Here is a 26626-nt window from a genome sequence, read left to right as displayed (position 1 = left end):
AAGTGGGCGGGGCGGTCGCAATTCTTCCCCTCGGAGCGGCTTGGAGGTAACGGAAGAACTCCGGGGAAGGGGATGGTGGTGAGCGGGAGCGGGTTGTTCGTCTGTGAGCTTCGTCGACTCTTTTTGCCCGGGAACCTTAGGTCTCTGAAGCGCTCCGAGCACTTGGCAACAGTTATTTGCCGCCGAGTTGGCTCCCTTTCTGATGCTTTGCTTTCCGTTCTCTTAATCCTCTGTTGTCGGTTCGCCCTCATTCATTTTCTCTTACTGAGTGATGCGAACCCAGCCCTTGGGGTTCAACATGTTATATGTGAATCCAGAACGTTGGATTAAATGAATAAACCGTGACCCAGTGCAAGTGTCGCGCGAATGCGGGCATTCAGTCTCCATCCCTCATTTACTGGTCTTTGCCCAACTACTTTTCTTTACAACAGATAAGACAAGAATTCTTTCTGAGCAGGGAAGGAAATCCCAATACAGACATTAAAAATAATTTGAGATGCTATTCTAGAGATACTTGATAAGGTCCTATTTGAAAAACCTGACGCTTTGAATAAAAATCAAGATGTATTTCTTTTCATATTCGAGGAAGCCTCAGTTCACTGATTTAAGTAATACTTAATGTAGGAAAATTCTCTAATAATTTATAACAAAAATGCACTCTTGTTGGTTGGCTAATCATACTTGGAAAAAGATGACAGATTTTATTTTTGGACAGGGTATAATACCGGTATAAATAAATCTTTTTCACATTCATTTTAGTTTTAAAAAAAGGGGAAGTACGTATTTAGGGAGTTATTAGAAGCTTAATTAAACCAGCTGCAATTCAATTAATTATTGTGGGTCTTTAGAGGATATTTAAAAAACTGATATGTTTTTTAGGCACACGGGGGATACAGTCAAAAGTGTAGTTTGTTATTAAATATAGGAAATGTCATTGGTGAGTTTCTAACCTGATGATTCTTAGATTTGAATAAAGAATGGAGAAAAGTAGGAACAATAAAATAGTAAAAAATTAAACTTTATTAAATCTAAGAAACATTTTTCTTATTGTTATATTTTATTGCTTTTTTGCCTTAACAGAAATGAAAATAATTGGGACTTTAGAGGAAAAAAAATCTGAGAAAATGGAATAATGTCTTTGTTTACACTAAATATTGAATACTAGATGGCAACTTTCAGGTAAATTCTGAATTTAAGATACTTTATTAAGGAGTAAGTATTTAGTGTTAGGTCTTAACAATTTATTGGCAAACTTAAGCAGTCTGGTTTACATATAGCTGACTAAATATAGCCATTCTAGGGTGAAGGGAGCAGGTATGCAAGCTCTTTCCAGTATTCAGATAAGACTTTCAGTGGACTCTCTCAGTGGATTCTTTATATAATCTGAAGTACAAACCGAAATTATTCCTTTCAGCAAGGTACAATCCAACAACAATAAAAATGAAGAAGTAATAAACTAAAACCAGTTAAAATAATGCAAAAGTAATAAAATAAATATATACAATAACATATCTACAATTACAGTGAAAATAACTTAAAGCGTCTGCAAAATCCTAACATAAATGGCTCCCCACAAATAATGAGGTTTTGGCTCATATGGTGCAATTTTTAAATGGGATAAGTCAGATGCTAAATTTTGCTAGGTGAATTTGTGAACCAATCTGTAGTCTTATAAAAGCTGTATGCTTGCTCTTGATATCTCAGGTTTCTAATCTTAGTATCAATTGGGAGTTTTTCTGTAAAAATACTATAAAACAGTTGTGCATGTGAAAATCATTTTAGTCCAGATATTGCATCCATACATCAACATTATCTATACTTAAAAGAAATATCTCCTGAGTCATTTGTAGTTCTTCGATCTGAAAATAAACTACAGTGCATGGTTTGGAGTGGGTGATGCCTTTCTTTTCTTGATTTGAAAAAGAAAGACACAAAGCAAAAATAATTGCAACAAATACATTTTATGAATAGCTTTAAGGCTACTTTAGAACCCTCAATTTTATAATACTATGGCAATGTAGTATGAAATAAAGCTTGCTTAGATAAAGTTTTGGCAAATGTTGTTTGCTAGTTTATTTTTGTATTATTTTTAGTTTATAGACTCTATAAGTTGTAGTCTTCCCAATATTTAGTCTATAAAGCTATTGAAAGGTTAACTACTCACTACCATAAATTGTGTAATTCTTCAGTGATTTCCCCCTTTTTAATTGTAGGGTGTATATCATTTATCAAGTGTCTCAGTGTGATAGGGGTAGAAATTACGATAGCTTACTGTACCACAATTTTCATTTCTCCCCCAGCAGCTTTAAGGGAGGTGATTTTGGGATGGAGGCATTGTTGGAAAAAATGCAAACCCAAAGACATGGCAGGTGTGTATTTGCTATTTTTTGAAAATGTTATTAAAATAACATTAGATATCAAAGCAAAAATATATTACCTTCCTCCTTTCCCAAATTGTCAGTAAAAGCCACATTTATTAAATGCACCAATTTAGAGTGTGTTTTTTCCATTCCAATACAAAAAATCTGAATTTGAGAAGAAGAAATGTGCATTCATTTATAATTTATATCCTTTTTTACTAAAGTAAACCAATTTAACCATGGTGTTGTTAAGTATTATTTTAAATAAACTTTAAAGAAAGTTTTTTAAAATCAGAAACAGCTGTTTTTGCTTCTTTCTTAATACCTTGTTTAAATGCAACTGCAAAGGGTGTTTAAAACAGTAGTACTATACTTATCTTTTAAAGTTGCTGTACAGATTAATTCAGGCTAATTATAGAGAGATATGTAAGCCATCTTAATGCGCACCTAAGTGCACTCAATGTAAAGTAATTCTCCTTAGGAATTAGCTATGTAGAACTAAGAATAGTTATTAGGTTATTCTAATTTTAGAACACATATCAGTTATGTTCAGTTTCAGAAAATTTTTATAATTATACTTATAGTTCTGATAATAATGAAAACACAGTACTCTATGGGAATCATAATTGTGGAAAAGTATAGGGAGGTTGAGTGCACCTATTATAATTCCAGAGATCACTATTTAGAATAGGGATAGGTAATTAATTTTCCCAAGGGGCCACATGAGAAACTGAGACTGTTGTGGAATGCCAAACCAATATAACCTGATTTGATGTCCTCAAACTCCATCACTTCAACTCCTGAGGCTGTTCCAGGTGAGGAACAAGTGCTGTGCAGGTGCAGAAAAAGTGCTTTCCTCGCCCTCCCATGGCCACCAGCCAACTAAAGGAGCACGGCAATTATGCCGAGATGGATCCATTCTCCAGTCCCTTGCAGTGCACTTATTCACATTGACCTCATGCAGGCCAGACAGGGTCAACTAAAGGACAGATGTGAATTGGGGGGGGGGGCGTGAAATGCCCAGGTCTCATTCAGAGTAATTAATGAAGTAGGTGTATATTTGTTTTACGATAGAAGTTAAAAAAAATCCTGCTTTCTTGTAGAGCAGGAATTCCCAGCCCCAGGCCATGGACTGGCCCTGGTCTGTGGTACTCCAGAAACTGGGTCGTGCAAATGAGTGAAGCCCCATCCGTGCATGTGCAGGATGCAGGCAGCATGCAAAATCATGCCGCCCTCAGGTCCACGGAAAAATCACTCAGCATGGAACCAGCCCCTAGTGCTCAAAAGGTTGGAGGCTATTGTAGAGAACCTGAAAACACAAAAGATGCAATCTTTTGTTCACTGAGATATTAGATCTCACATTTGGACCTTAAATATCCTAATTCAGCCTGTATAAAAATCTGAATCTCTTACATTTTGATGTCAAAATTGGTAGAAGTAACATTGGTAGAAGTAAAAATGAGTACCGTGTCATGGGTAAGATTGAGACACAATTAGAATTCACAGATTCTGGGACAGCACTGTTGCAAGTTAATATTTCTGGTATGTTTCAGAAGTGAATGTTTTATACAATTTCCCTTCTACTGAATGCAATGAGAGCTTTTTTTAAATAATCAAAAATAAGCAGGAAAAGAAAAAATGCAATTTGTCTTTGTTTTCAGCTTGCTTGTATAAAAAATAGCTGCATTTTGAATTTGTTCAGTTGGTTCATTCATTTTAGATCTGCTATTTGAGTAGAATTACACTGTAAATTGTTTTCTATTGATTAAGACGATAATGTTTTTCCTTATATGTTTGCTATGCCTTTGCTTTGAAAGAACTAAAATCTCCAGTCAAGGTTTTGAAAAGCTTGAGACATTCATTTCCACAAACTGTAATTGTGTTTTCTTATCAAATTATCTTTTTTTCCATTTGTCTGCATTAGGTTTGAAGTTTCCCTCCCCCAAAGTTCAATGTCATATGACTGCATTGCTTAGTGATGGCAGTTCCAACACTTCTAATTAAACAAATCTCATGTTACCATTAAGTGTGATGCCACATCTCCATTTGCAATCTCTTGCTGGCTTCCCCATTGAATTTGCTTGTCGGAAGCCAGCACTAAAGGTTGAAAATGCTGTTGACATGACTATGGATGCTGTTACAGGCAGTATTACAAGGATCAGTTGTTCAGCTTTGTGATAACTTTGAATGGTTGTTAACAAGTGATTGTTAAACAAGAACCATCTATACTTATTTTATGCAGCTGCACAATACCAGGAAAAAAAGTATAGCTGCTTTAAGAAGTTATGGATGGATATTATGTTTGTATTTTTGTATACTCTGAAGTATCTTTTTGAATAAGAATCTAAATCTGCTACATCACTCTGCTATAGAATATTACCAATGGCTAGGGCAGTGATGGGCAACCTTTTTGGCGTGGTGTGTCAAAAATCGGCAAAAAATCGAGCATAACTCGCATTGTGTGTCACTTCGACAAAAACATAATTTTGCGCAATTTATAGTTTAAACTACAAAAATATATAATTGCAATATAATTGTATTTAATAAACCAAAAACAAATTATTTAACATAGCTGCTTAGTAACTTCTTTGTTCATCAGTCGATTTCGTATGTTGCCCTTGATATTATTATCAGTATCACTTACCAACGGTCCTGCTTAGCAACCAAAATGTTGGCTCAGAAACTCTGGCATTGAAGCGTGCAAGTCTTAAAGCTGTCAAGTTACAAGAACCTTGCACCCCTAACCCTTTAGGAAAAAAACCCCAGGGGTCTTCAAACCTGACAGCTTTAAGACTCGTGGACTTCAACTCTTCAACTAAAAGAGAGACTGATAAATATTAAAAAAAATAAAACCAAAAAGCAGCTACTGCAGTGGCTTAGAATTTTACTCAATTACTGTTGAGCCCATGGAAAGTTCTGCAGCCCCAGGAGCAAAGGAAGGGGGACGGAGAGAGAGAGATTGGCTGTTTGGGGTGCTTGAAACCACCTGGCCCTCCCCAAAGGAAACCCTCATTTGCAGGATGAGCCTCGACTGGCTCTGCCCAGCGGGGTTACCCCAAGCGCCATTGGGCAGCGACGGATGCTTATCCTTTTTCCTTCGGCTGCTTCAGCTGGGACTTCAGACACCCCAAGGGAGGGACTTTATCGGGCCTCCCCCTCCCCACCCTTTGAATGAAGGTGTGATATGGCTCCTCCATCCCTGCTCTTTAACCCAGCCAGAATTACAGGAGGGCTGCCCCCGTTCTGCTTTCCAGGGTGGATCTTAGCCAAGGGACACCAAGACCCCAGAATGGGTGGGGGGTGGGGGAAGGGCTTCTTGACGGAGGCCACGATCGACTTTTGGAAGTTGTGTTTTCGTAAAATAAGATTAACCTTTGGATGTGTTTGTTCCGCTCGGCCAGCGGCGTTTTCTCCCACTTAATCCCGGCGGATCCTGATATCTGAGCTGGAAAACTGCAAGCCCCGGAAATGATGACGCCCCGCTGAGTAGCTGGGACTTGCAGAAAAAGGCTGCAGAGAGAGAAGCGTTCGATCCGTAATCCGTCTGTGGGGGGCGCTGGGGACAGGCCGGGCCCCTTCTTCCCACCTCTATCCCCCCCCACTCTTGAGGGACAAGCCCTTTCCCCTGTCCCAACGGTGGAATTTGAGGCTACCTCTGCTTTCCCTCTCCCTCCCTCAGTTGTGCAGCAGCGGCAGCGGCAGCTCTCAGCCTGGGCGGCAGCGTCACGCAGGCTGTGGAAGGAGGAGGAGGAGGAGGAGGAGGAGGGAACCAACCAAAGAGAGGCTTTTACAGAGTCTGCGCCCCATAGCCAGGACCGTCCTGGCGCCTCAAGCCGCGTTTCTTCCTGCAAAGCCCTTCTGGTGTCAAGCGGAACTCTCGGGTTGCCCGAAGGGCTTTGCAGGAAGAAACGCGGCTTGAGGCGCAAGGACGATCCTGGCTGTGGGGCGCAGACCCGGTAAAAGCCTCTCTTTGGTTGGTTCCCTCCTCCTCCTCCTCCTTCCACAGCCTGCGTGATGCTGCCGCCCAGGCTGAGAGCTGCCGCTGAAACAAGTTTGGGGAGCATGTGCGTGTCACCCGAAATGGCTACGCGTGTCAGCACTGACACGCGTGTCATAGGTTCGCCATCACTGGGCTAGGGGCTAATCTTGGAGAAAAAGATGAAGAAAGCTTTGCTTACCTAATATCAGTTTTCTGATAATTGTGCCATCAATAAAGTTGTTTTCTTGACAGCAGAAGTTTCCAGACTTCCTGTGAGGCAGAGCTGCAAGAATTGATGAAGCAGATAGATATCATGGTGGCTCACAAGAAAGCTGAATGGGATACTCAAACTCAGGCTTTGGAGTCTTGTTTAGAACTCCGAGACCAGGAGCTGTCCTCCCTCAAAAATGCAGCAGAGGAGAAACGCAGAGAGGTATCTCTATAAACTTCATGTAATTTTCATTTTATTTAAATAGATTAAATAGACATTACCCCTTTTTTCCTGAAAAATTCCACAATAGATACTGACCCCATCAAAACACACTCTTTGAACATTTCTGGACGTCATTTAAAGGGATTGGTCCCTAAGTAAAAACGCTGTCAAATAAAGTGTACCCACTAGTCATAGTTTGAGAAATCTGCAAATAGTATGTGAATGGTGTTCATTTGATACAGTTAAAGTGGTGGATTCACCATTTTTTTTTACATCTGTTTTTCTCATTTGTTCTCTATTGAAAAGTTTCATATGTTACTTATTATATCATTTGATTCACACTTTATAGTCAAAACCATTTAACTGGCCATTGATAAAATATTGTAAAGATTAAGAACATAACACCAATAGCCAAGAAAAACTATCTATCTGTCTTTCTATCTCAAATGCAATCTGTCCAAAAATGACACTGGGCTCTGATAACTTTTTCATTTGAGGGTTTTATAGTGAGACCTACAGCAATACATATTTTGCCTTTGGTGATTTGGTTGGATGTGGTGATGAAATTTATTATCAGATTTGTATGGCCGTCCATTCCACAAAAAGTGACTGTGGGTGGTGGTTTGGATATGCTATAAATGGATAGTATAGTAGAAAAGTTCAGTGTCACACATCTTTTCTTAAAGAGAACACTACATTATTGATACATTGACTCATAAAATATTATATCTGTAACTGTTACTTTTTTCCTCTTAAGAGAGTAATGTGAAGGACCACTAGTCTTTGAAAATTACTTTTTAAATTAACAATTTTATTCTTTTAGGTCTTTCTCCAATATATTTAAACTGTCAGAGCACCTGAATTAGGCAGTGCCAACGCGAATAAATTTAAGATGATTTTGATATTGAGCTACTTCTACAAAAAGTAAAGTGGGTTCAGATTGTAATTATAAATACCTGAATCCTTAGTAACTGCTCTAGGAGAGTATGCTTGCAGTGGGCAATAGTTGCTACAATTTGTAGGAAGACTTCTTTATGATAATGTTTTTTTATTTATTTATTTTTTATTTTTTATTTATTTATTTATTTAATTTAATATTTATAGGCCGCCCTTTTCCCTGAGGGGACTCAGGGCGGCTTACATAAAATAAGGAAGGGAGGGTACAAGACAATAAACGCAGAACAATACATAAAAGTAAAATAGTACACAACATTCATTCATCATTCGGGTGGGGACAGATTATCTTTATCCCCAGGCCTGACGGGCTAGCCAGGTCTTAAGGGCTCTGCGGAAGGTCTGGACGGTGGTGAGGGTACGAATCTCCACGGGGAGATCGTTCCAAAGGGTCGGAGCTACTACTGAAAAGGCTCTCCCACCAGTTTTGTTCATCTATTATTTAAATATGGAAAATTAATTTTACTCATGTTATATTAGCAAATGATTCTGAAGATTGGTTCAGAGTTTTACTTTCTATTTAGAAAATAACCTTGTTTATTCATTTCCTTATCATGGCAAATAAATAGTATAGGGAAGGAGAAGGAAGAGAGTAAAAGGGTCTGAGTTACTAATTTAGAGTTTTGACTCTGCTGGATTGTTATTTGTCTGGACATTTATATATTTAGTTCTGTGGCTCCATAGGTTTGCTCTTTTTCCATCCCATTGTCCAAGTAATGTTTCTCAGATAGACTTTTCTGTATTAAGCTCTATACTATTATCCTACAGACTGACAGATTATGCCAGAGATTAGATGAGATGGAGCAACTGAATCGTGAGATGACTATAGAATATGAACGTCAATTAACAAAAGTCCAAAATGAGGTGAGCTCTCTGTACGATAGCTGAAATGCCTTGACCAAAATGTAAAGTTGGTTTCTTCATAATCATAACTGTCAGATGAAAGGAGGCTTGTATATCTGTACATATAGGTATTGAAATCAAAGGATATGAATTGATTTCAGATGAATAAAGACAAACATTTAGAATAAGAGTGAGTCCACTTTCCATATAACAAAAGACAGTGATGAATTATTTTCTTTAAAGTTAATGTGTGCATTTCTGTATTTTGAAAGCTTTTCCAAAATAAGAAACTAAAAGGTTTGCCATTATTTTAACTATTTCAGTGTAAAATTTCATATGCTGTAGTGTCATTTCATGTTCAGCTTGTGCTTTTTGCTTTGCTTTCTCTTTATTTGTTGAAGTGACTAGTAGTGCATTAAATTTTTCCCTGGAAAGTTAAAGATTTGTTTTATTCTAGGCCAGGCCTACACAACTTGTTAGGGGAAAGGGCCACATTGATAAATAAAAAATCATAGGGACCCCAAAGAAATACCTGGTGCATCGATTAGCTGTTTGGTGGCTAGTAGAAGAGTGGTAGCGCTGGAGCTGGTAGACCTAGAAGCATCAGGGGCTCTAAATTATGCACATTTTGAATAGCTCTGGAAAATTTATTGACATTAAAAAAAAAAAAAGATGGTGGGATGCTCAAGGTGCAGAGACCACACAGTGTTCAGCTCTGGGCTGTTGATGAAATCAAATTTCGTGTTCTTCTTTTTGCAAGTTGAAGACATTATTTCATGAATAACGATTTTTGCTTAGGAGGTCCCTCCAGGAAAATTGGAAGGATTCCACAGTGCTAAATTGAAGTTCAGTGGCAGATCTTTAGAAAGTGTGGCAGCTGGAATCACAGCACAATTGAACAAAAAATAAGGTTAAAAAGCATTAGTAATTCCTAATAGTAATTAAAATCCAATAATGGGATACTTCTCATATCTTATTTTTCACTTATAAGAATAATTATGTCTCTATTTGTAGTATCCCAAGTTGCTGTTGGTTGTTTATGATTATTGATCTGTACGATAAAAATGAAATCTTGTGCAATGTCCACTTTCTTTTTTTCCATCAACAGTGTGATTCTTATAGCAGGCTAATTTGATTTAAATAAAATGCTCATCTTAAAGAAGTATACACACTGTTTGAAGTGAAATATAAAATTATTCATAGTTCATTAGCAATATTGCTTCCTTATTTACTTTAAAAAAAATAAACTATATTCTATTTCTATTCTCTTTTCTTGATCTTTTGTTTATGCTTGATTTGATGACAGTTAAGTTTGGAATTTTTAGATATTTACTTTCTTTTCTGTATTTTCAATGAAAGATGGTTAATTTGTACTTGTTATACATTTCATTGAAATAAAACCATAATAAGAACTCCTAACTATCAGTCCATTTAGTTTCTGTAACATTTCAGAAATATTCACAATTCTTCTTAATTTAATTTATAAATATGAATTTTCTGGTCATTGAAAACAGGCTAGGTGTTTAAAAAATGTATTCCTCTGTTTTAGTATTTATGCTCAAAACTATTTTTCTTTTTTCTAGCTAGCTAGGTTGAAAAGAAGTTATGAAAAATTGATGAAGAAACAGTTAAAAGGAACTAGGCAATCTTCCAAGAGCCAAGAGGAGGACCAGTCTGAAATAAAGATTCTGACCAAGAAATTAGAGGTAGGTGGGAAAATGGTCTTGATCAGAATTTATAAATTCAAGTAGGTGTGAATAATTTTGGAATAATCTCAAGGTTTTTTTTTAAATTTGGAAATGTTGAGACCTTTACCTAAGTCCAAATGAAATTATTAGGCTTCTTAGTTTCACATAATTGTTCAGTTAAAAAAAGTATATGTAACCACGATCCACCACCATGTTCTTTTTTCTAATGCTTCCTAAATGTAAGTTCCTATTCTAACTTTGGTATAGGTCCCAGGGAGATAACTGAGGTACAGTTATACCTGCCTAGTTGTCTTGGAACAGTTTAATTCTGTTGTGCCTGAGGAAATAAACAGGAGCCTTACATTTATGAGGTCCGCCACCAGCTCCTTAGATTCATGCCATCACAAATATGCATGCCACTCAAATATCAGGTTATATCTTTCTAACCTTAAGAGCCTTCTATTCTTAAGAAGAATCCTTTCCTTTATCCAAACTGATCTTAATCTTTCTGTCATTAATTCTTCAGCATTGTTTATGAAAAACATTATCAGATTTTTGCTATACCATACTTGCAAGATATATGCTACTTGTAATATTTCTTTGGAAATCAGAATGTTAATTCCTTAAAAACAACTGTTAAGCCTGTTTAGCCAATAATATCCAATAATTTAATATCAGAATTTAATTTAATTTTGGAAGGAACTCCAGAATACTGTTAAGCATCCAGATTATAAATAAATAGTCATTATCTTTTCTAGGAGTTCCATGAAAAGTCTTTAGATTGGGAAAAGCAGTGCCTGCAGTACCAGCAACAAGTTGCTTCATTGGAAGCACAGAGGAAGGCTTTAGCTGAGAAGTCTGAGCTAGTTCAGGTACAGTTAAGTTGAATTGTTTGCTGGGAAAACCGGGAAAGAATTTATGGCAATCTTGAGTTTTTATTTAGGCAACCATTTAAGTGGTTGTGGATCTTGTGGGATAAACCTGTCCTGTTCAGTATGTAAAGTGGTGCTTATAAGAACACTACGTTAGTAATTTTCCTCTATAAATAAATGAACTAACATAATGTTTTGACTCATTTGTTTAATTGGGTTCTCTATATCTAGTTTTATGATTTGTGTAGACCAGTGGTAGTCAACCTGGTCCCTACCGCCCACTTGTGGGCGTTCCAGCTTTCATGGTGGGCGGTAGGGGTTTTGTCCGATACTGAAGCACTTTCCTTTTTTTAATTTAATTGACTTCCCTACTTTATAAATCACCATTACTGTGGAACCGGTGGGCAGTTAGAAAATTTTACTACTAACTGAGATACAAAAGTGGGCGGTAGGTATAAAACGATTGACTACCCCTGGTGTAGACAGACAATAGATCACATGTTCTAGGCAGAGGTGGTATTTAGCAGGTTCTGACCAGTTCTAGAGAACCAGTAGCAGAAATTTTGAGTATTTTGGAGAGCCAGTAAATACCACCTCTGACTGGTCCCGCCCCATCTATTCTCTGCCTCCCGAGTCCCAGCTGATCGGGAGGAAATGGGGAGTTTGCAGTAACCTTCCCCTGGAGTGGGGAGGGAATGGAGATTTTACAGTATCCTTTCCCCTGCCACTCCCACCAAGCCACACCCACCAAGCAATGCCATGTCCACCAAGCCCTGCCCATAGAACCAGTAGTAAAAATTTTAATCCCACCACTGGTTCTAGGTCATATTTATGCAGACATACAGAAAATTCAAAAAGGTTGATAAACTTCTAAGCACCAGTGTGCATATAGTCAGGAAATAATGTAAAATCTGTTGAGTAACTAATAGACACTGGTCCTTTTTGCTATTAAGTTTCCAAACAATGTTTTGAGTGAAAAACCAAATAGTATGATTTTTAAAAAATTATTTTGTTAAAGGATTTTGTAGCAACTAAATGCGTGATAGTGGGCCGCAGTATATGCAATAGATGTAAACAATGCTTTTTCATAAATAGTATAGGTGTCTTATAAAATATGAAGGTGATACATAACCAAATATCCTAAGTTCTGTTGTTTATTTCTCATGAGGTTAAAAACAGACTTTCACAGTTTCTTAAAAAAATGTTGGCTTAAGGCTACTGTGGTTTAGTTTAACAGATGAGGTTCCATCTGCGAAAAAAGCTTGCTGTGACAGCTAAGAAGCTCTTGCTGAGAGCTTTCCACTTAATGGGCTACAGAGTTGCCTCTGAATAGAAGTTCCGCATGGCAGAAATTGGCTGTGATGGGATTGAAGCTGACACTGATGGTGGCTTTGCAAAAGGCAGATACTGACAGAATGGCTTGGGAAAAAAGTGTGTCTTTTTAAAACAAATGCCTTGTGGAAGTTATGCCTGAGTTCTTGATGTTCCTGTTGTTCTTTTAAAACTGGGTTTCAGAGAACTTTGCCTGGTATATTTTTGTTAGTGGCAAGTTAATAGAAAAATAATAAATGACATTTTTATTTTCAGCTGGGTATTTGCCACATTCATGTTTCTGGAATGATTGTAGCCATGAAAGTTAATAATGAAGGTTTTCCATAAAAACATTTGTTTCTCCAGCAGAAAATTGATTTATTATTTATTTATTTATTTATTACTTTGTTAGATTGTGTTTGTGTGTGTGTGTGTGTGTGTGTGTGTGTGTGATTTGATACATAATTACACTGTAGAACTCTGCTGATAACTATTCAGATTGTCTGGCAAAACAGATCCATTCAGTGTCCGTTGAAAAGTAGCATTGGGGGAATCAGATCCTCTGATGCAAATTTGGGTAAAGCAAATGTTATTTTACAATATTTTAGGGACACATTACATTGAATTACAGAATTGTTTTGTTGATGAGTCTAAAGAAGGGCAGGGTTCCTATTACAAACTTATACAAAATAGAATATACATATGTGATGGGGAAGAGCAACTACGTATTTCATGTATATAACACATCATGTGTGTATAAAGTTAATGGGGCCAGTAGGGTGTAGCTATGAGGTATTGGGGCAAACACTTCAAAGACAGTTGTGTTTTGAAAGAAGAAAAAGGCAGTATTTCAAGAAGAGAGAACTCTGTTTCTTTCCAGGGCATTACTTTATTTTGCTTTCCCAGAGCTCTGCTTATGTCATCCCAGTATCTTTCCTCAGCATACTGGCATGCTTTGGTCTTCTAAATGTTTTCTGAGTGAGCAAAGAGTTTTTCCTGAGAAGATGTATTGAGGTCAGGGATTGTAATTTGACCCCAACAATTCTTTTAACAGAAATCTCAGGAATTTCTGCAAACTGTAATTTGCTTGACTTGTTAAATCAATGACAAAAAAAATGTTCTGTAATATTTGTTTTTGCAAATCTTTAAAAGTCCCTCCCCACATAAAATTAGTGTCATAGTCAACACTTAATAGGTAATAAAAAGAAAATTTGGCAAGAATATTTTTTCTTGTGTGACAGCTCACATGTGCTCTTCCAATGTCTACTATTTTGACAATCACAGACATATTAGCCTTCTGTGCTGTATTAATTTCTGTTTGCTTCTTCTACAGCCCAAGCACATTGATTTTTTCAAGTTTATAGTAGAACTGAAAGGTGTAGAGCATAAGGAAAATATTGTAAATTTGTGAGCAAGAATAAAAAATGGTATGCAATATTTCTGCCTTTAAAATAAGTCCTGTAACAGTAACTTCTATTTTTGAAATAGGTTTATTTACATTTATGTCATTTGCAGTGTATTTTTTTTAACTTTTAATGTATGGGAAGCCTATTAGTCAATTATTCTGAATTAGTCCAGAAATTTTGGTTGCTTGCAATAATCATCTGGAATTTGTAACTGTTCTAATGTACAGTACTGCTGACATGGAAAAATAAGAATGTTGCCTCAGATGTCTCATTATCCCTGGCATTGAATCTTTTACAGGGATAACCCTTTTTTCTAATTTGAGTTGGACTTTTGTTTGCTTTGAAGGCACTTGAATATCTCATGGAGAAGAAGCCAAGAACAATGCCTGATGCCATTCTTCATTTCAGAAATTCTCAAAACTCTTCTGAGATTCAATCTTTGAGATTCAATTTTTGAACCTTTCTTTTAAGGACCAAAATGGAGATAATGGGATCCAGAGGTGGTTATTTATTTCCTTGGCCTAATAGAATGGTATTCTTAATTGGATGTGGACAGTTAAAGATCTGATAGAGTTAAATATATTCTGAGTAGCTCTGAGAAATTTTTCTAGCCACAATTCCTTATTTCTACAATGGAAATAAGCTTTGGAAAAAAAAATCTGCTCACATTGGAAAATAGAATGACATGCAACATCTGTTTCCAACTTAATTTTTATTTTTGAAAGACATTGCTTAATTTTAACAGAATAATGCTTTCCACTTCATAGACTCAACTGTGCAACCGGAAGCAAATGTTTGAATCTGTGGAACTGGCAAGCCAATCTGAAATCCATCATTTAGCCAGCAAGTTGGAAAGAGCCAATGACACTATTTGTGCCAATGAATTGGAACTGGAGAGGCTGAATATAAGAGTAGATGATTTGACTGATACTAACCAGAAGATTCTGGCAGAACAACAAAAGCTTCTACACGAGCTGAAACTTTCCCGGAACTCCCTAGAGGTGTGTGAATGAATTGCTTGGAAGCTGAATAATACGAAGTGTATAAATAGTAATTATTTGGAATATTATTATTTAGCCACTTTGTTCTAGCATTCCATTGAGGCTAAGCAGGAAACACAGTTTGGTAAGAAAGGAATTGTGTTCTTCATTGAAAAGTAAATTTAATCTCATATGTTATATTTATTTCCTATTGAGTTTCATTTTCTCCTTTGAAGGTTATTCATGATGAAAAGATGGAACTCAGGTCCACTCTGCTGTCTCAGGAGGACTTCATCACAAATTTACAGATTTATCATGAACAGCTACAGAAAGAATTGTCCAAACTGACTGAAACTCTGAATATGAAAGAAACTTTTATCAAGTAGGTCTCCAAATATTGAGGAAAATGTTGAACTTGGATTACTATGCAATATGTCATTATTCTTTAATTAAGAGAAAATATGATTACATAGATTTATAACATAATTTAAAATATTTTCAGATTTTTTTTTAGTAGGAAAACAGATGGATTGCCTTTATGTTGATTGTCAATACAACTGTTGCCTGTGTGAGAGAACTCAGCAAGCTAACAGTTTTTATACAAAATCAATTTGTTTGGCAAATTGAACTTTTTCTTAATATTCTAGGAAAGCAAAGATAATGGAAAGTTATCAAAATGTATTCGTGCATTATTATAATATGAAAATGTGCCTCTGGCTGTTGATTGTGTACACCCTTGCTGCAATTTTTCTAGATTTGAAATTGCCAATTCAGCCAGTTTATGCATTGTGAATCACATTTTTGAGACTCTATTTTTGCTGTGCTAAGAATGTGTGTTACTGCCTAGCACATGCATGAAATTTCAACCTAACTGAATTCATTAAGTTTCCAGTATTGTTAAAGCTCTTTCTCTTTCCTAAATTTGTTGTGAACAAAAGTAGATAAGACTGGAACCAATAGTAGCATGGCCATCCTTCCATATGATCTCTTTTCTATCTTGTTCTGCATATGAGTCTACTAGGAAAAGGAAATATTTCTCTTACCAGAAGCCCAGAAGGGATCACTCTTCCTACTTCTCCATACTTTGTAATTCTCCCCCTTTCCTTTTTTGTTAAAATTAGGCTAGAGATTCACCCAATCATCTCATTTTAAAACGTAATATTCCACCTCACTCTGTGTGTGTGACTTCAAATCACTTTTGACTCCCAACAGCTACATGGACAATTAACAAGAGGCTGAATGGCTCTATGTCACCCAGATGCCTTCATAAGGCAGGACTGGAATTCAGGTTTTCCTGCTCTAATCCAAACTCTAATCTATAAACCAAACTAGCTCCCTTAATGTTCTAATAAAATGTTTTAATCAGTGTTCCAATATTAGGAAGACCAGTGACAATTCAGGTTGAGATAATAATTTTAAAAGATGATTGGTAAGAGGTTATGTTGTCATGTCATTGACTGATAATACCTACTGATGTAATATTGTGGTAGAACTTCTTTTATTACAATTTTGATAAATAATTAAAGTTATTTTAAAGGCACAATGCCATCTTCATCTATGTCATGAGTGTCTACAGAAATGTGTCTCTGTACAACTGGTATAATTGGCTTTGTTAGAAGGCTTCAAGCATTAACTTGTTTTGTCTAGGCAGCTGCAAAAGACTACAGGAGCCAAAGAAAACTACTATGGTGGAACAGAATTAGAGGAACATTTATACCAAAAGTTTGATGGTGTTGAAGTGATTCAACTTGATGGCAGGTACATGACCTCAAAAATTTCTTTATATTTAAAAAGAAAATATAGGAATTATGATATACACCTTCAGTATTGTGGCCATTTACACATTTTGATTTTCTTCTGTTGAATTTTTAACCTTAGTGCTGGATGAAATACTATATGTGTATCAGTGGTGGGTTGCAGGTGGTACGCCCGGTACGCGCATACCAAAACCAGGCTGGAGTATCGGATACCGTTCCGGTACGGTGTTCCAGAGGGCCTGCCTGCCCGCCCGAGCTCCTTAATGGAGTTTAAAGGCTTTTTGCGCTTCCGCGCAGGAGCATGGCGTGTACTGCGGAGCGTCGCGGAGGCACTTGAATGCATGCACACTGTGTGTGTCTATGATTTGAAACCCCGCACTGATATGTATCCAAGTTAAAGTTCAGATTAATAAAAGTACTATGAAACAAAAAAATCTGTTGGATTTGTTAAATTCGGCATTATGTTGTTTACAAAATAGTTGCTTTTGATTTTTGCATGTATCTTTCTTTGCTTTAGCTTGGGATCTCCAGATGGAAAGTTCATCCAGCCATCTGAAGAGCAAACGGAGAAGTTACTGGAGCTTCGTCTAACTGAAGAACAGCTGTGCAAAGCCAAGACCGAGATTAAAAAGGTGTGGATCTCATGTACAAATAAATACATTAAAATGCTAAATTTATATATCTTTAAAACAGATTGGGACAATATGGAATTTCTTAACATTGTGGAAATGTAGACATAGAAACAATTTATAATTAAAGGGTACTAAAAGAGAAGGGATGAACTATATTGAAAAAGATGGTCCAGAATTTAAGATTATTTTCTTTGCAACTCAAAATACTCATTGCTTCCATTATTGTAATCTTCATGCCTGAAAGATGACCTTTCCATTTATTTATGGAAAAAAGCCCAGTATCCATTTCAGGTTATGTAAGTAAGATAGCTATAGAAAGTACAGACTAATATCTATTTATATTTTGGGCTGTCTAAGGTCTTATTGCAGAATATTCCTTTAAAAAATGACAAGAGCTTCCCTTATGTCTCATATCATTATTATTATAATTTCCAAAATTCCAGAAGAGTAGTTGAGTGCAAGGAATTGCAGAGAAAGTCATCCAGCCTTGATTGAAAAGAAAAACTGAACATAACTCTATACAATGAAATGCCAGTAGTGCTTAAGCTTATTCATGTTCCAGCAGATTGGCTTGCTAAAGTGACTGTTTTGTGTAAATTGAACTGAAGTTGCCCATTTAAAGTTGCATATGGCAATCTAAGCATAGTGTCTTACATTCTCTTACAGCCCATATTAAATATTTATCCCCATCCAAGATGGATGATGGTCCTCTAAGAATAATGTGTAAAATCTGGAGGAGTTGAGAGTATTATCTTAAGATGTCATCCTTTGTTTGATCTATATTGGGACTTTTAGGGTTGACAGCTTTCTACTTGATGATTAGACCCATCATTCCAACTTTGTAAGAGATGCTGGTGTTTATTATGAATGGCTTTAGGAGGTTGTTCTTGTTTTGTGGAATCTGTACCCTAACTTGCAGATCTTTAGCAATTCAAACTATTTTCTAAAAGCAGCCTTACTTGATCATATTTGTACATTGTTGTTGGCTGGTTTCAAAGAAAATACAGGAAATCATCAATTAGATGTTATTTGGTTGAATACAAGGATTCCAGATGAATACTCCAACTTCAGACAGGACTGTTTTAACTGTAAAATAAGGCAATGGATTTCTGAAACATTGCTACAGTATGGGATTCCTTAGAAGGTAACAGGAGGAAATTATGCTACAGAGAGATTGGTATTAATATGCTCCATGATTTATTACAAAAAAATGTTGACCTGCAAATTGTATCCAATTCTGCCCAGCTGAAGGAAGAGCTATCCCATAAAGAGCAAAGTCATAGCAGAGAATTGGAAGGAATGAGGCTTGAGGTTACCCAACTAACACGAGAACTGCATCAATGTGAAATCACAATTGCTTCTTCTTTGGGTTCTACTTTAAGCTTAGAGCAACAACTAAAAATAGAGAATGAAAAAGTGGAGCAAAAGACAATAGAGCACAAGGTAAAATAATTGAATTTTACAATATTTTATAGTATAGTATTACAACTTTTTCAATTAAAATAGTAATGTGAGATTTGTTTTATTTGGTTTCCTTGTTGTACACTGTTATTCTTTTTGGTAATACTTGTTCAAATTTAAATATAATTAGTAGTAACTTCAGAATATACAAATTTGGCTTCATATTTGAAATAATTTATGATACTGAAGTCCACATGGCTTAGTAAGAAGTGTATAACCAAGGGGCTATTTATTTCCTGCACTTAATCTATACTAACAATTAAAAAAAATTAATTTATCTCTTAAGGCTGTTCTGTCTCAGTTGGAGGCTCTCAGACAAGAAAATCACCATCTGTCAGAGAAGCTGCAGAAGGTAGAATATATTTTGATTGAGCTGATGTACTGAGTTGCTTAAGTGGTTTGTTATATAGACAAGTATTAGATTTATGCATTTATATATAGTTGAAGCTGCTTAGATATCTTTTCCCAAAAAAGCAAACTACTGTGTGAAACTACTGTAGAGAGTAATAGTCAGGTGCAAAGTTGATTAGGAATTTTTTCTCTCAATATATTCTACAGAGTATGATTTTTTTAAAAGAAGTAAATAAAGTATTATTTTATTTAATATGACCGCTAGATGTCAGTGCAAGTTCATAATCTCAGTGCTGCCCTTTTGATCTTTGTATAAAGAGGGGACAATTTTTAAAGAGACTCCATGTGAGAATGAGCCCTTACAAATGTTTATATATATATATATATATACACACACACAAATACATTCATTTACAAAATTAATAACTATAGAAGGAATTATTTTTGAAAATTCATAATGAACTATTTGAATTTGATTTTAAAAAATTGCAGTTCTTGCAAATTAATTTTAATGAGTTAGGATGCAGAAACTAACTTCAATAATTTTAACCATTTACCCATGTAACCATGAAGAAACAAAATGGAAAAGACAATTAAGAAATTCTTTTGCTCAAGGCAAGCAGTTATAAGTTATGTCCTAATTTGTGTTTATGCTTCTGTTTGGCTTTGTCCATAATAAGATTTTTAGATTCATTGCAATCATTGTTATTTATTTAAGTTTTATATGGAGCAAAAATATACTAACCATATAGCAACTTGTGCTAAATGGCTTATTAGGAGATTTTGAGTAACCTCAGTAACCAGAGAGCAGTCTCAATGTTTTGGATCTGAATTATGAAGCTATATGCATTGATTTGTGAGTGATCCACTAAGTGATTTTGAAGTTTATATTCATTTGAGACGTTTGTTGGTCTGTAGATTTGATTAAGTCAGATGATGATTCACACATTTTGTGATTGACTTAAGAGCCAAGGTGGCGCAGTGGTTAAATGCAGCACTGCAGGCTACTGCTAGATCAGCAGGTCAGCGGTTCAAATCTCACCGGCTCAGGGTTGACTCAGCCTTCCATCCTTCCGAGGTGGGTAAAATGAGGACCCAGATTGTTGGGGGCAATATGCTAACTCTCTGTAAACTGCTTAGAGAGGCCTGAAAGGCCTATGAAGCGGTATATAAGTCTACTGCTATTGCTATTGCTAACTTCCAGTAGGGTTCTTTCTTAATAAAAGACTTGTAAATTTCTTAAATTTCTAAAACAGAAAAATACCTTCAGAAGCATCTGAGTTTCATTAAACAAAAAATTTCTTTCTTAACATGTTTCTATCATTTTAAGGCAAAAAGTACTACCTTTGCGGAATTCCAGGAAACTTATAACAAGGTTTTAAATAAAGTGGAACTTCAGAATAAGCAGCTACAGAAAGAATTAGCAGAAGCTAGAACTAATTTGGAAGCTTCATCTTGGGCTTCTCAGAGCAAATATGACAATATTGTGCAGCAATTGCAGCATCAGGTGACTGAGATAACAAATGCAGAAAACAAGTAAGAATTTATATGATTTTAAAAATGAAGTACTTCAAAAACTTTTTATAATTTATAGTCATTTCCCATATTTTATTAAATGTAAATGAGATTTGATTATTTTCCCCCCATATTGTTGCAAAACAGAAAGAACATTGAAAAGAGAAAAGAGAGTTCTCTCTTCTTCCCTCCTGTTTTGTAAAAGACAGTTTCATGTGGTAGAAGCAGTTGTAATATATGCCTTTTGAATAACACAAAAGGAAATTACATTTAAATTTTCTGTGGCTTATATTTCATTCATGTAGTTTCTGGGTGTGATTTCAGCCACTAAACATCTTTTGCAGATTTTAAGCTGGCAATCAATGGTCTGTTGGATCTAACATACTATTTCTAATAAATTTACAGGAGGATGCAAGATCTGAAGTACAAACATGAGGAAGAAATGAAAGCACTTCAAGCTAAATATGACAGAACTGTTCAACATTATGAAGAGGAACTCCAGAGAGCAAAACAGTTTCCACCCAGAATGCTTCCTGTTTCTAGTACAGCTGCTGGACTATCTCATAGAACAAACAGTATTGAATCTTTGCCTTATGAATCTCTTGGGAGATCAGACATTTTGCTCTGTGAAGACCCAGAATTTTCTTACATGGTATCAAGAGAGAGTGCGAAAGACTTTTTACCTTTGGTAAGCATAATAAAAGACTGTAAGGAATATACTATTTTCTGATACCATAATCTGTGAGGCTCTGCATTCATTTCAGTATGTCCTCTTTGAAACATATTCACTCACTAATGCTATGATATTTCCCATTCAATCTACATTGACTAGAACAAGAAATAATAAAAAAGAACTCTAAACTCCCAATTCCCAACTATATAATAAGTGGAAACTGTTCTCTAAATGCTGAGAACAATGCTTGTAAATCTGGTGCTAGTTTGCTATTAACTTTGAACTTAGCAGAAAATATGGGACAGAACAAATTGCTGGAAAGGGGACTGCTGGAATGAGTGCTAAACATGATAGGTATAGAGTGCTTTAACTGTTGATATGTTCATTTATGAGAAGCAAATTCATATGCAAAATGCATAGAATATAATATTTATATAAACTTAAAAATGTAACCTTTTGCCTAAATGTACTTTTTGAAGGATTAATTATAAATTACCAATAAGATTTTTGAATATTTAGAATTCAGTTTTCAAAGGTCATATGGTTGCTGAGGAATGCCAGTAATTATGGGGGAACTGTTAAAGGCTTGAAGATGAATCTTCTTGTTGAGAAGTCAGTCATATATTTCACTGAGACTTTCAGCTCTAGGAGTATGTTTCCAAATTAAACCTAGATGACTTAAAAGCAAATGATAGTTATCATTTTCAATAAATGTTTTTCAAAATGCAACCAAATATTCAATCTTAGTCAAAAAAAATCCAGAGATCATAAATGCAAATAAAGTAGCCATTTAAGTGATCGGCTTTTTAAAAATAGATATATCTTTTAAAATATATAGATATTTACGTATCTAGCTTCTAAATTGGGATTCCATTTGCAGTGAAATTTTTGTATTCAATGCAGAAATGAAGCTTTGCCTTCTGATTTTCAATTTATTATACTCTGTAACCAATACTAAGAGCAATGTGCAGAATACAAAATAACAAAACTAAAATGTATACAATGCAATAAAGTACAAACCATATAGTAGTTAGACCACATGCTTCAAATAAAGTTTAAAGAGGTACATGCAAATTAGCTAATAATTATATGCCTGATATGCTTCACCAAAACCACTCCTTGTGGTAATGCTTCATAACGTTTCCTTTTGGCACTACAAACAGTGCCTCCTAAAATCTTAATTAGCAAGGATTGACATACACAGATAGAATTAAAAAAAAGAATAATAACAGAGTTAGCACCTGATAGATCATCTAGTCTAACTCCCTGCTTGAGCAGCAGACTCTATACTCGGGATAGCGAACCTATGGCACGTTTGCCACAGGTGGCACGTGGAGCCATTTGTCAGGGCATGCGAGACGCTGCCTTGTCAGCTGGCCAGCATGCATGCGTGCGCTGGCCAGTTGAGTTCACCCTTTTTTACAGCCATTTTTCACCCTCCCCAGGCTCCAGAGGCTTTATAGGAGCCTGGGGAGGGTGAAAAGAGCCTCTCCCGCCCCCCGGAGGCCCTCCGGAGGCTTCATGAGCTTCCCTGAAGCCTCCGGAGCGCAAAAAACCCAGCCCTCCGGGTGAACTGGAAGTTCGGGAATGGACTTCCGGTTTGCTCGGAGGGTTGTTTTGAGCACTCCAGAGGCTTCAGGGACCTTCAGGAGGCTTCCCTGAAGCGTTTGGAGCAGTCAAAATGACTCTCTGAGCAAACTGGAAGTCACTTCCGGTTTGCCCGGAGGGTCGTTTTAAGTGCTCCGGAGGCTTCAGGGAAGCCTCCTGAAGGTCCCTGGAGCCTCCGGAGGGACTTCAGGGGGGCGGGGGAGGCTATTTTCCCCCTTCCCAGGCTCCTATAAAGCCTCTGGAGCCTGAGAAGGGCAAAAAAAAAGCATGCAAAAAATGGGGGGGGGAGCGCCTATAGTGCACACATGGGCACTGGGGGGTGTCACACATTACATTATGCTTGTGGCATGCCCACACATGACCCCCCCTGTGCTCCCCCCACTTATGGCACACGAGCCAAAAAAGGTTCGCCATCGCTGCTCTATACCATTTCTGACAAGTCCAGTCTCCTGAATTAGTTGCAGTAATCTTGGAGCAAGGTTAGTTAGATGTGTATCACAATGGCCTAGCTCAGCGATGGCGAACCTTTTTTGGCCCGCGTGCCATAAGTGGGGGGAGTGCAGGAGGGTCGTGTGCAGGCGTGTCACACAATGCAATGTGCAACCCCCCCAGTGCGCATGCGCGCACTACAGGCAGTCCCCCCATTTTTTGCATGTTCCCTTTCACCCTCCCCAGGCTCCAGAGGCTTTATAGGAGCCTGGGGAGGACGAAAGCCTCCCCCGCTCCCCGGAAGCCCTCTGGAGAGTTCAGGAGGCTTCCCTGAAGCCTTTGGAGCGCTCAAAATGACCCTCTGAGCAAACCGGAAGTCACTTTTGGTTTTCTCGGAGGGTCGTTTTGAGCGCTCCGAAGGCTTCAGGGACCTTCAGGACGTTTCCCTGAAGCCTCCGGAGCAGGCAAAATAAATCTCCGAGCAAACTGGAAGTCGTTCTCGAATTTTCGGTTTGCCCGTAGGGCCAGTTTTTTGCACTAAGGAGGCTTCAGGGAAAGTTTCAGGGCCTCCGGGGAGCGGGGGAGGCTCTTTTCACCCTCCCCAGGCTCCTATAAAGCCTCTGGAGCCTGGGGAGGGTGAAAAATGGTTGTAAAAAAGGGTGAACTCAACTGGCCAGCGCACGCATGCATGCTGGCCAGCTGACAGGGCAGCGCCTTGCGTGCCCTGACAAATGGCTCCGTGTGCCACCTGTGGCATGCGTGTCATAGGTTCGCCATCACTGGCCTAGCTATTCTTTAGAAAGTTCTGGAGCTAGCAAACCAGCTAGAGTTGAAATTACATTGTAAAACTAGCAGTAATTGTTCTCACCCTTTCATTGTTTAAATAGTAAAAATAAGCATTAGATTAAAATTGATTTTTTGGGGGTTCACAGCCTTGTTGAACATATTTTCTTTTTAGAGTCCTCTGCCTACTGCAAATGTAGATGTGATTGCTGCAAAGTTCCTAGAAGAAGAAGAGAAAGATCCCATCATATTTTGGAACGCTTAGATACACATATTGAAGATTGAAAAAGGAGAGTGAAAGGACAGTGCAACAGTTTACACACCAGAAGTAACTTGTGTTTTGGGATTTGTGAATCGAAGAGCTGCTTCGTTTATGCTGCTTTCTTTAGAGGAAAAAACACAGTTATTGCCCTCTGGAAGTAGGTTTCTCTGCTTCTTTGTCTTTGGATATTCAGTGGCAGTGAAATCAAAGAAATGAAATTTGTTTGTAGCAAAATACTTTGTCTGATTACAGTTATTGCACTACTACAGAAAACATTTCTAACTAACCTATAACATTCTGCTCCCCTAAAGTAAAGAGCAAGCTTAAGGAGTAGATGTTGTTGCCCATCCAAGGAGACTAAATATTTTATGTCTATGCATTAAGAAATAAAATGATGTAGAAACTTATTTTAATATGAATACAAATCATATTGCTTATCATTTGAATATTAACTTTCTATCTATTTCTAAGATGCCATGAAACATAACAGAATGGCTTGAGAAAAGGAGAAAAAGAATGTCATTTTCTTGTTAATATTCTGTGTGGATTTAGTTGCCATCAACCATCAGATTAATGGTTTAGTAATGGTCCTTTGTGCACTTCATAGCTATAGAAAAAATATGGACAAATAACTATGTCATGAAGAGATGTTTTATTATATATGTTGATTCAAAAAGTAAAGTTCAATATAAGTAATAAACACCTATACATGGGAGCAATTTAACGTAAATTACAGCTGTCTTATGAAGTACTGCACAGCTGTTCCTAAGCATAAGAACAAATTTGGGAAGCTGGTTGGTATGCCAAACAGCTTTCAAAAAAATTGTTTAGCTTCAGGAAGAAATGCAGATTTTAAAGCATGTCCTTGGGCAAAAGTTAAGAAACTAAGCATAACCTCTTCTTATTTTTATCCTTTTCTCTAAATTACCAGTAAGATACCAAGTTTTCAGTGGCCAGGTGCAACATCTTACTTTCAGTGTAATTTCAAAGAAGTGAAGACTTTAGATTTTTACTCTTGGATGTTTGAAACGATAACTTCTGATTACGATTATGATTTTAAAAGTGGAACTAGAAAGCTATTAAATATATATTCTCAGTTCAAGATCTGCACTGTAATTTCTCCCATGTTTGTGAGCATAATGACATTAGAATGCTTTTTCTCTGTTGGGATAGTAATTTTTGACATTATCTTTCTGTAGAAAGTAAAAAGTATTTATATCTTAAAATGTAGCTATTTGGTGGCAAGACCTGAGATTACTTAAATACTACAATGCTAAAGAGTTGTCAATAACTCCAAGTTTTTCCAGTGCCAGTTCTATGTATTTCCATTCTCTTTACAGTTTTCTAACGCTTCTGTTTTGCTTGCTAAATTTGCTTTCATGGCTTCATGCCTCTCTTTGCCAACCTTTAGTTTGACACTGATGGACAGTATGAAATTATACTCAGCATGAAGGTATGCCAAAAAAATAACACAAATTTTGATTTATACTGTTCTGTTGGGATGGTAAATAATGGCTGTCAAAGCACACACAGCATTTTCTTGGACATGAAGAACAACTCATTTTCAGTCCAGCAGAATTAATGTGTCAATGTTTTCTTATATGAGACCACAATATTGTATTTTCTAATGATCCCAAAAGAAAGAAAACAAATGCCTATTGCTTCAGTTATCATTGGAGACCGCACTTCCTGAAAGGTGGAGATAGACAAAGGTGCTCTGTAGATTTATTTACAGTACTGTCTTATAAACTAATTGTGATTTACTGTGACTTATTTTACATTTTCTTAAAATGTTAAGTGGATGTGTAGGTTGATTGGCTTACTTTCCTTGTTCCCTGGGACTGAGATGAACAAATGGTCCTATTTTCTCTGCTAGATAAGTGAAGAGACATGTGAACAGCTGTGAGATAAGTAAGGAAGTGCTGGTGTAGCCCAAAGAAGGCAATTCAGTATAGTGAAGAGAGGCAGTGGCGAAAGAAGAAGGAAGCATAATTGCCATTAGGAAAGCTGTGAGCCAGTCCTGAGAGAAAAAGCAAAAGAGTCCATGGATCCTGTCTTCTGTCTAAATGAATATTTTTTGTATGCATATGTTTTAAGAAAGTTAACTGCTGGAATGTCTTGGGGAAAGAAAAAGAAACCAGGAATAAGGCAGAGTTGCCCAGGAACAGAGAGGGAAAATTAAAGATATTTGAGACTTATGCTTTTTAGTAAGTTATTTGTCTGTTAGTTCTACCAATCGCCACTCTGTGAAGTGGAGTTTTTTAAACTGCTCCCAATATCATTTAGTGATGATACCCATGAACTCATAGAGAGCACAGACACTTGTTTG

At 36.8% G+C, this 26626-nt stretch overlaps 1 protein-coding gene across 5 annotated transcripts; it reads left to right on the top strand.

Annotated features, from left to right (window-relative positions):
- The first annotated feature begins 10 nt into the window (after nt 1-10).
- CEP63 (centrosomal protein 63) lies at nt 11-26626 on the top strand. 5 transcript variants are annotated; one of them, XM_032225925.1, is made up of 17 exons: nt 11-46; nt 1081-1179; nt 2304-2369; nt 6595-6772; nt 8495-8590; nt 10153-10275; nt 11016-11129; nt 14614-14847; nt 15063-15208; nt 16474-16584; nt 17101-17215; nt 18461-18658; nt 18963-19028; nt 20358-20563; nt 20948-21230; nt 24211-24454; nt 26174-26626. In XM_032225925.1, the coding sequence occupies exons 2-16, from the start codon at nt 1166-1168 to the stop codon at nt 24298-24300; spliced, it is 2040 nt and encodes a 679-aa protein (XP_032081816.1). In that variant the 5' UTR covers nt 11-46; nt 1081-1165; the 3' UTR covers nt 24301-24454; nt 26174-26626. The 5 variants fall into 5 exon arrangements, with proteins under 5 accessions (XP_032081816.1, XP_032081815.1, XP_032081814.1 ...); XM_032225924.1 differs by having other exon boundaries at nt 6592-6772; XM_032225923.1 differs by having other exon boundaries at nt 2301-2369.

The sequence above is a fragment of the Thamnophis elegans genome, chromosome 10, assembly GCF_009769535.1.
Source record: "Thamnophis elegans isolate rThaEle1 chromosome 10, rThaEle1.pri, whole genome shotgun sequence".
NCBI lineage: Eukaryota > Metazoa > Chordata > Lepidosauria > Squamata > Colubridae > Thamnophis > Thamnophis elegans.
Note: the sequence above shows the minus strand (reverse complement) of the source record. Positions and strands in the feature narration are given on the sequence as shown.

Coding starts and splice junctions, on each gene's coding strand:
- CEP63 (XM_032225922.1), top strand. Junction 14,848..15,062: donor TTTCCCGGAACTCCCTAGAG/GTGTGTGAATGA, acceptor TCTCCTTTGAAG/GTTATTCATGATGAAAAGAT. Junction 18,659..18,962: donor AAAAGACAATAGAGCACAAG/GTAAAATAATTG, acceptor TTATCTCTTAAG/GCTGTTCTGTCTCAGTTGGA.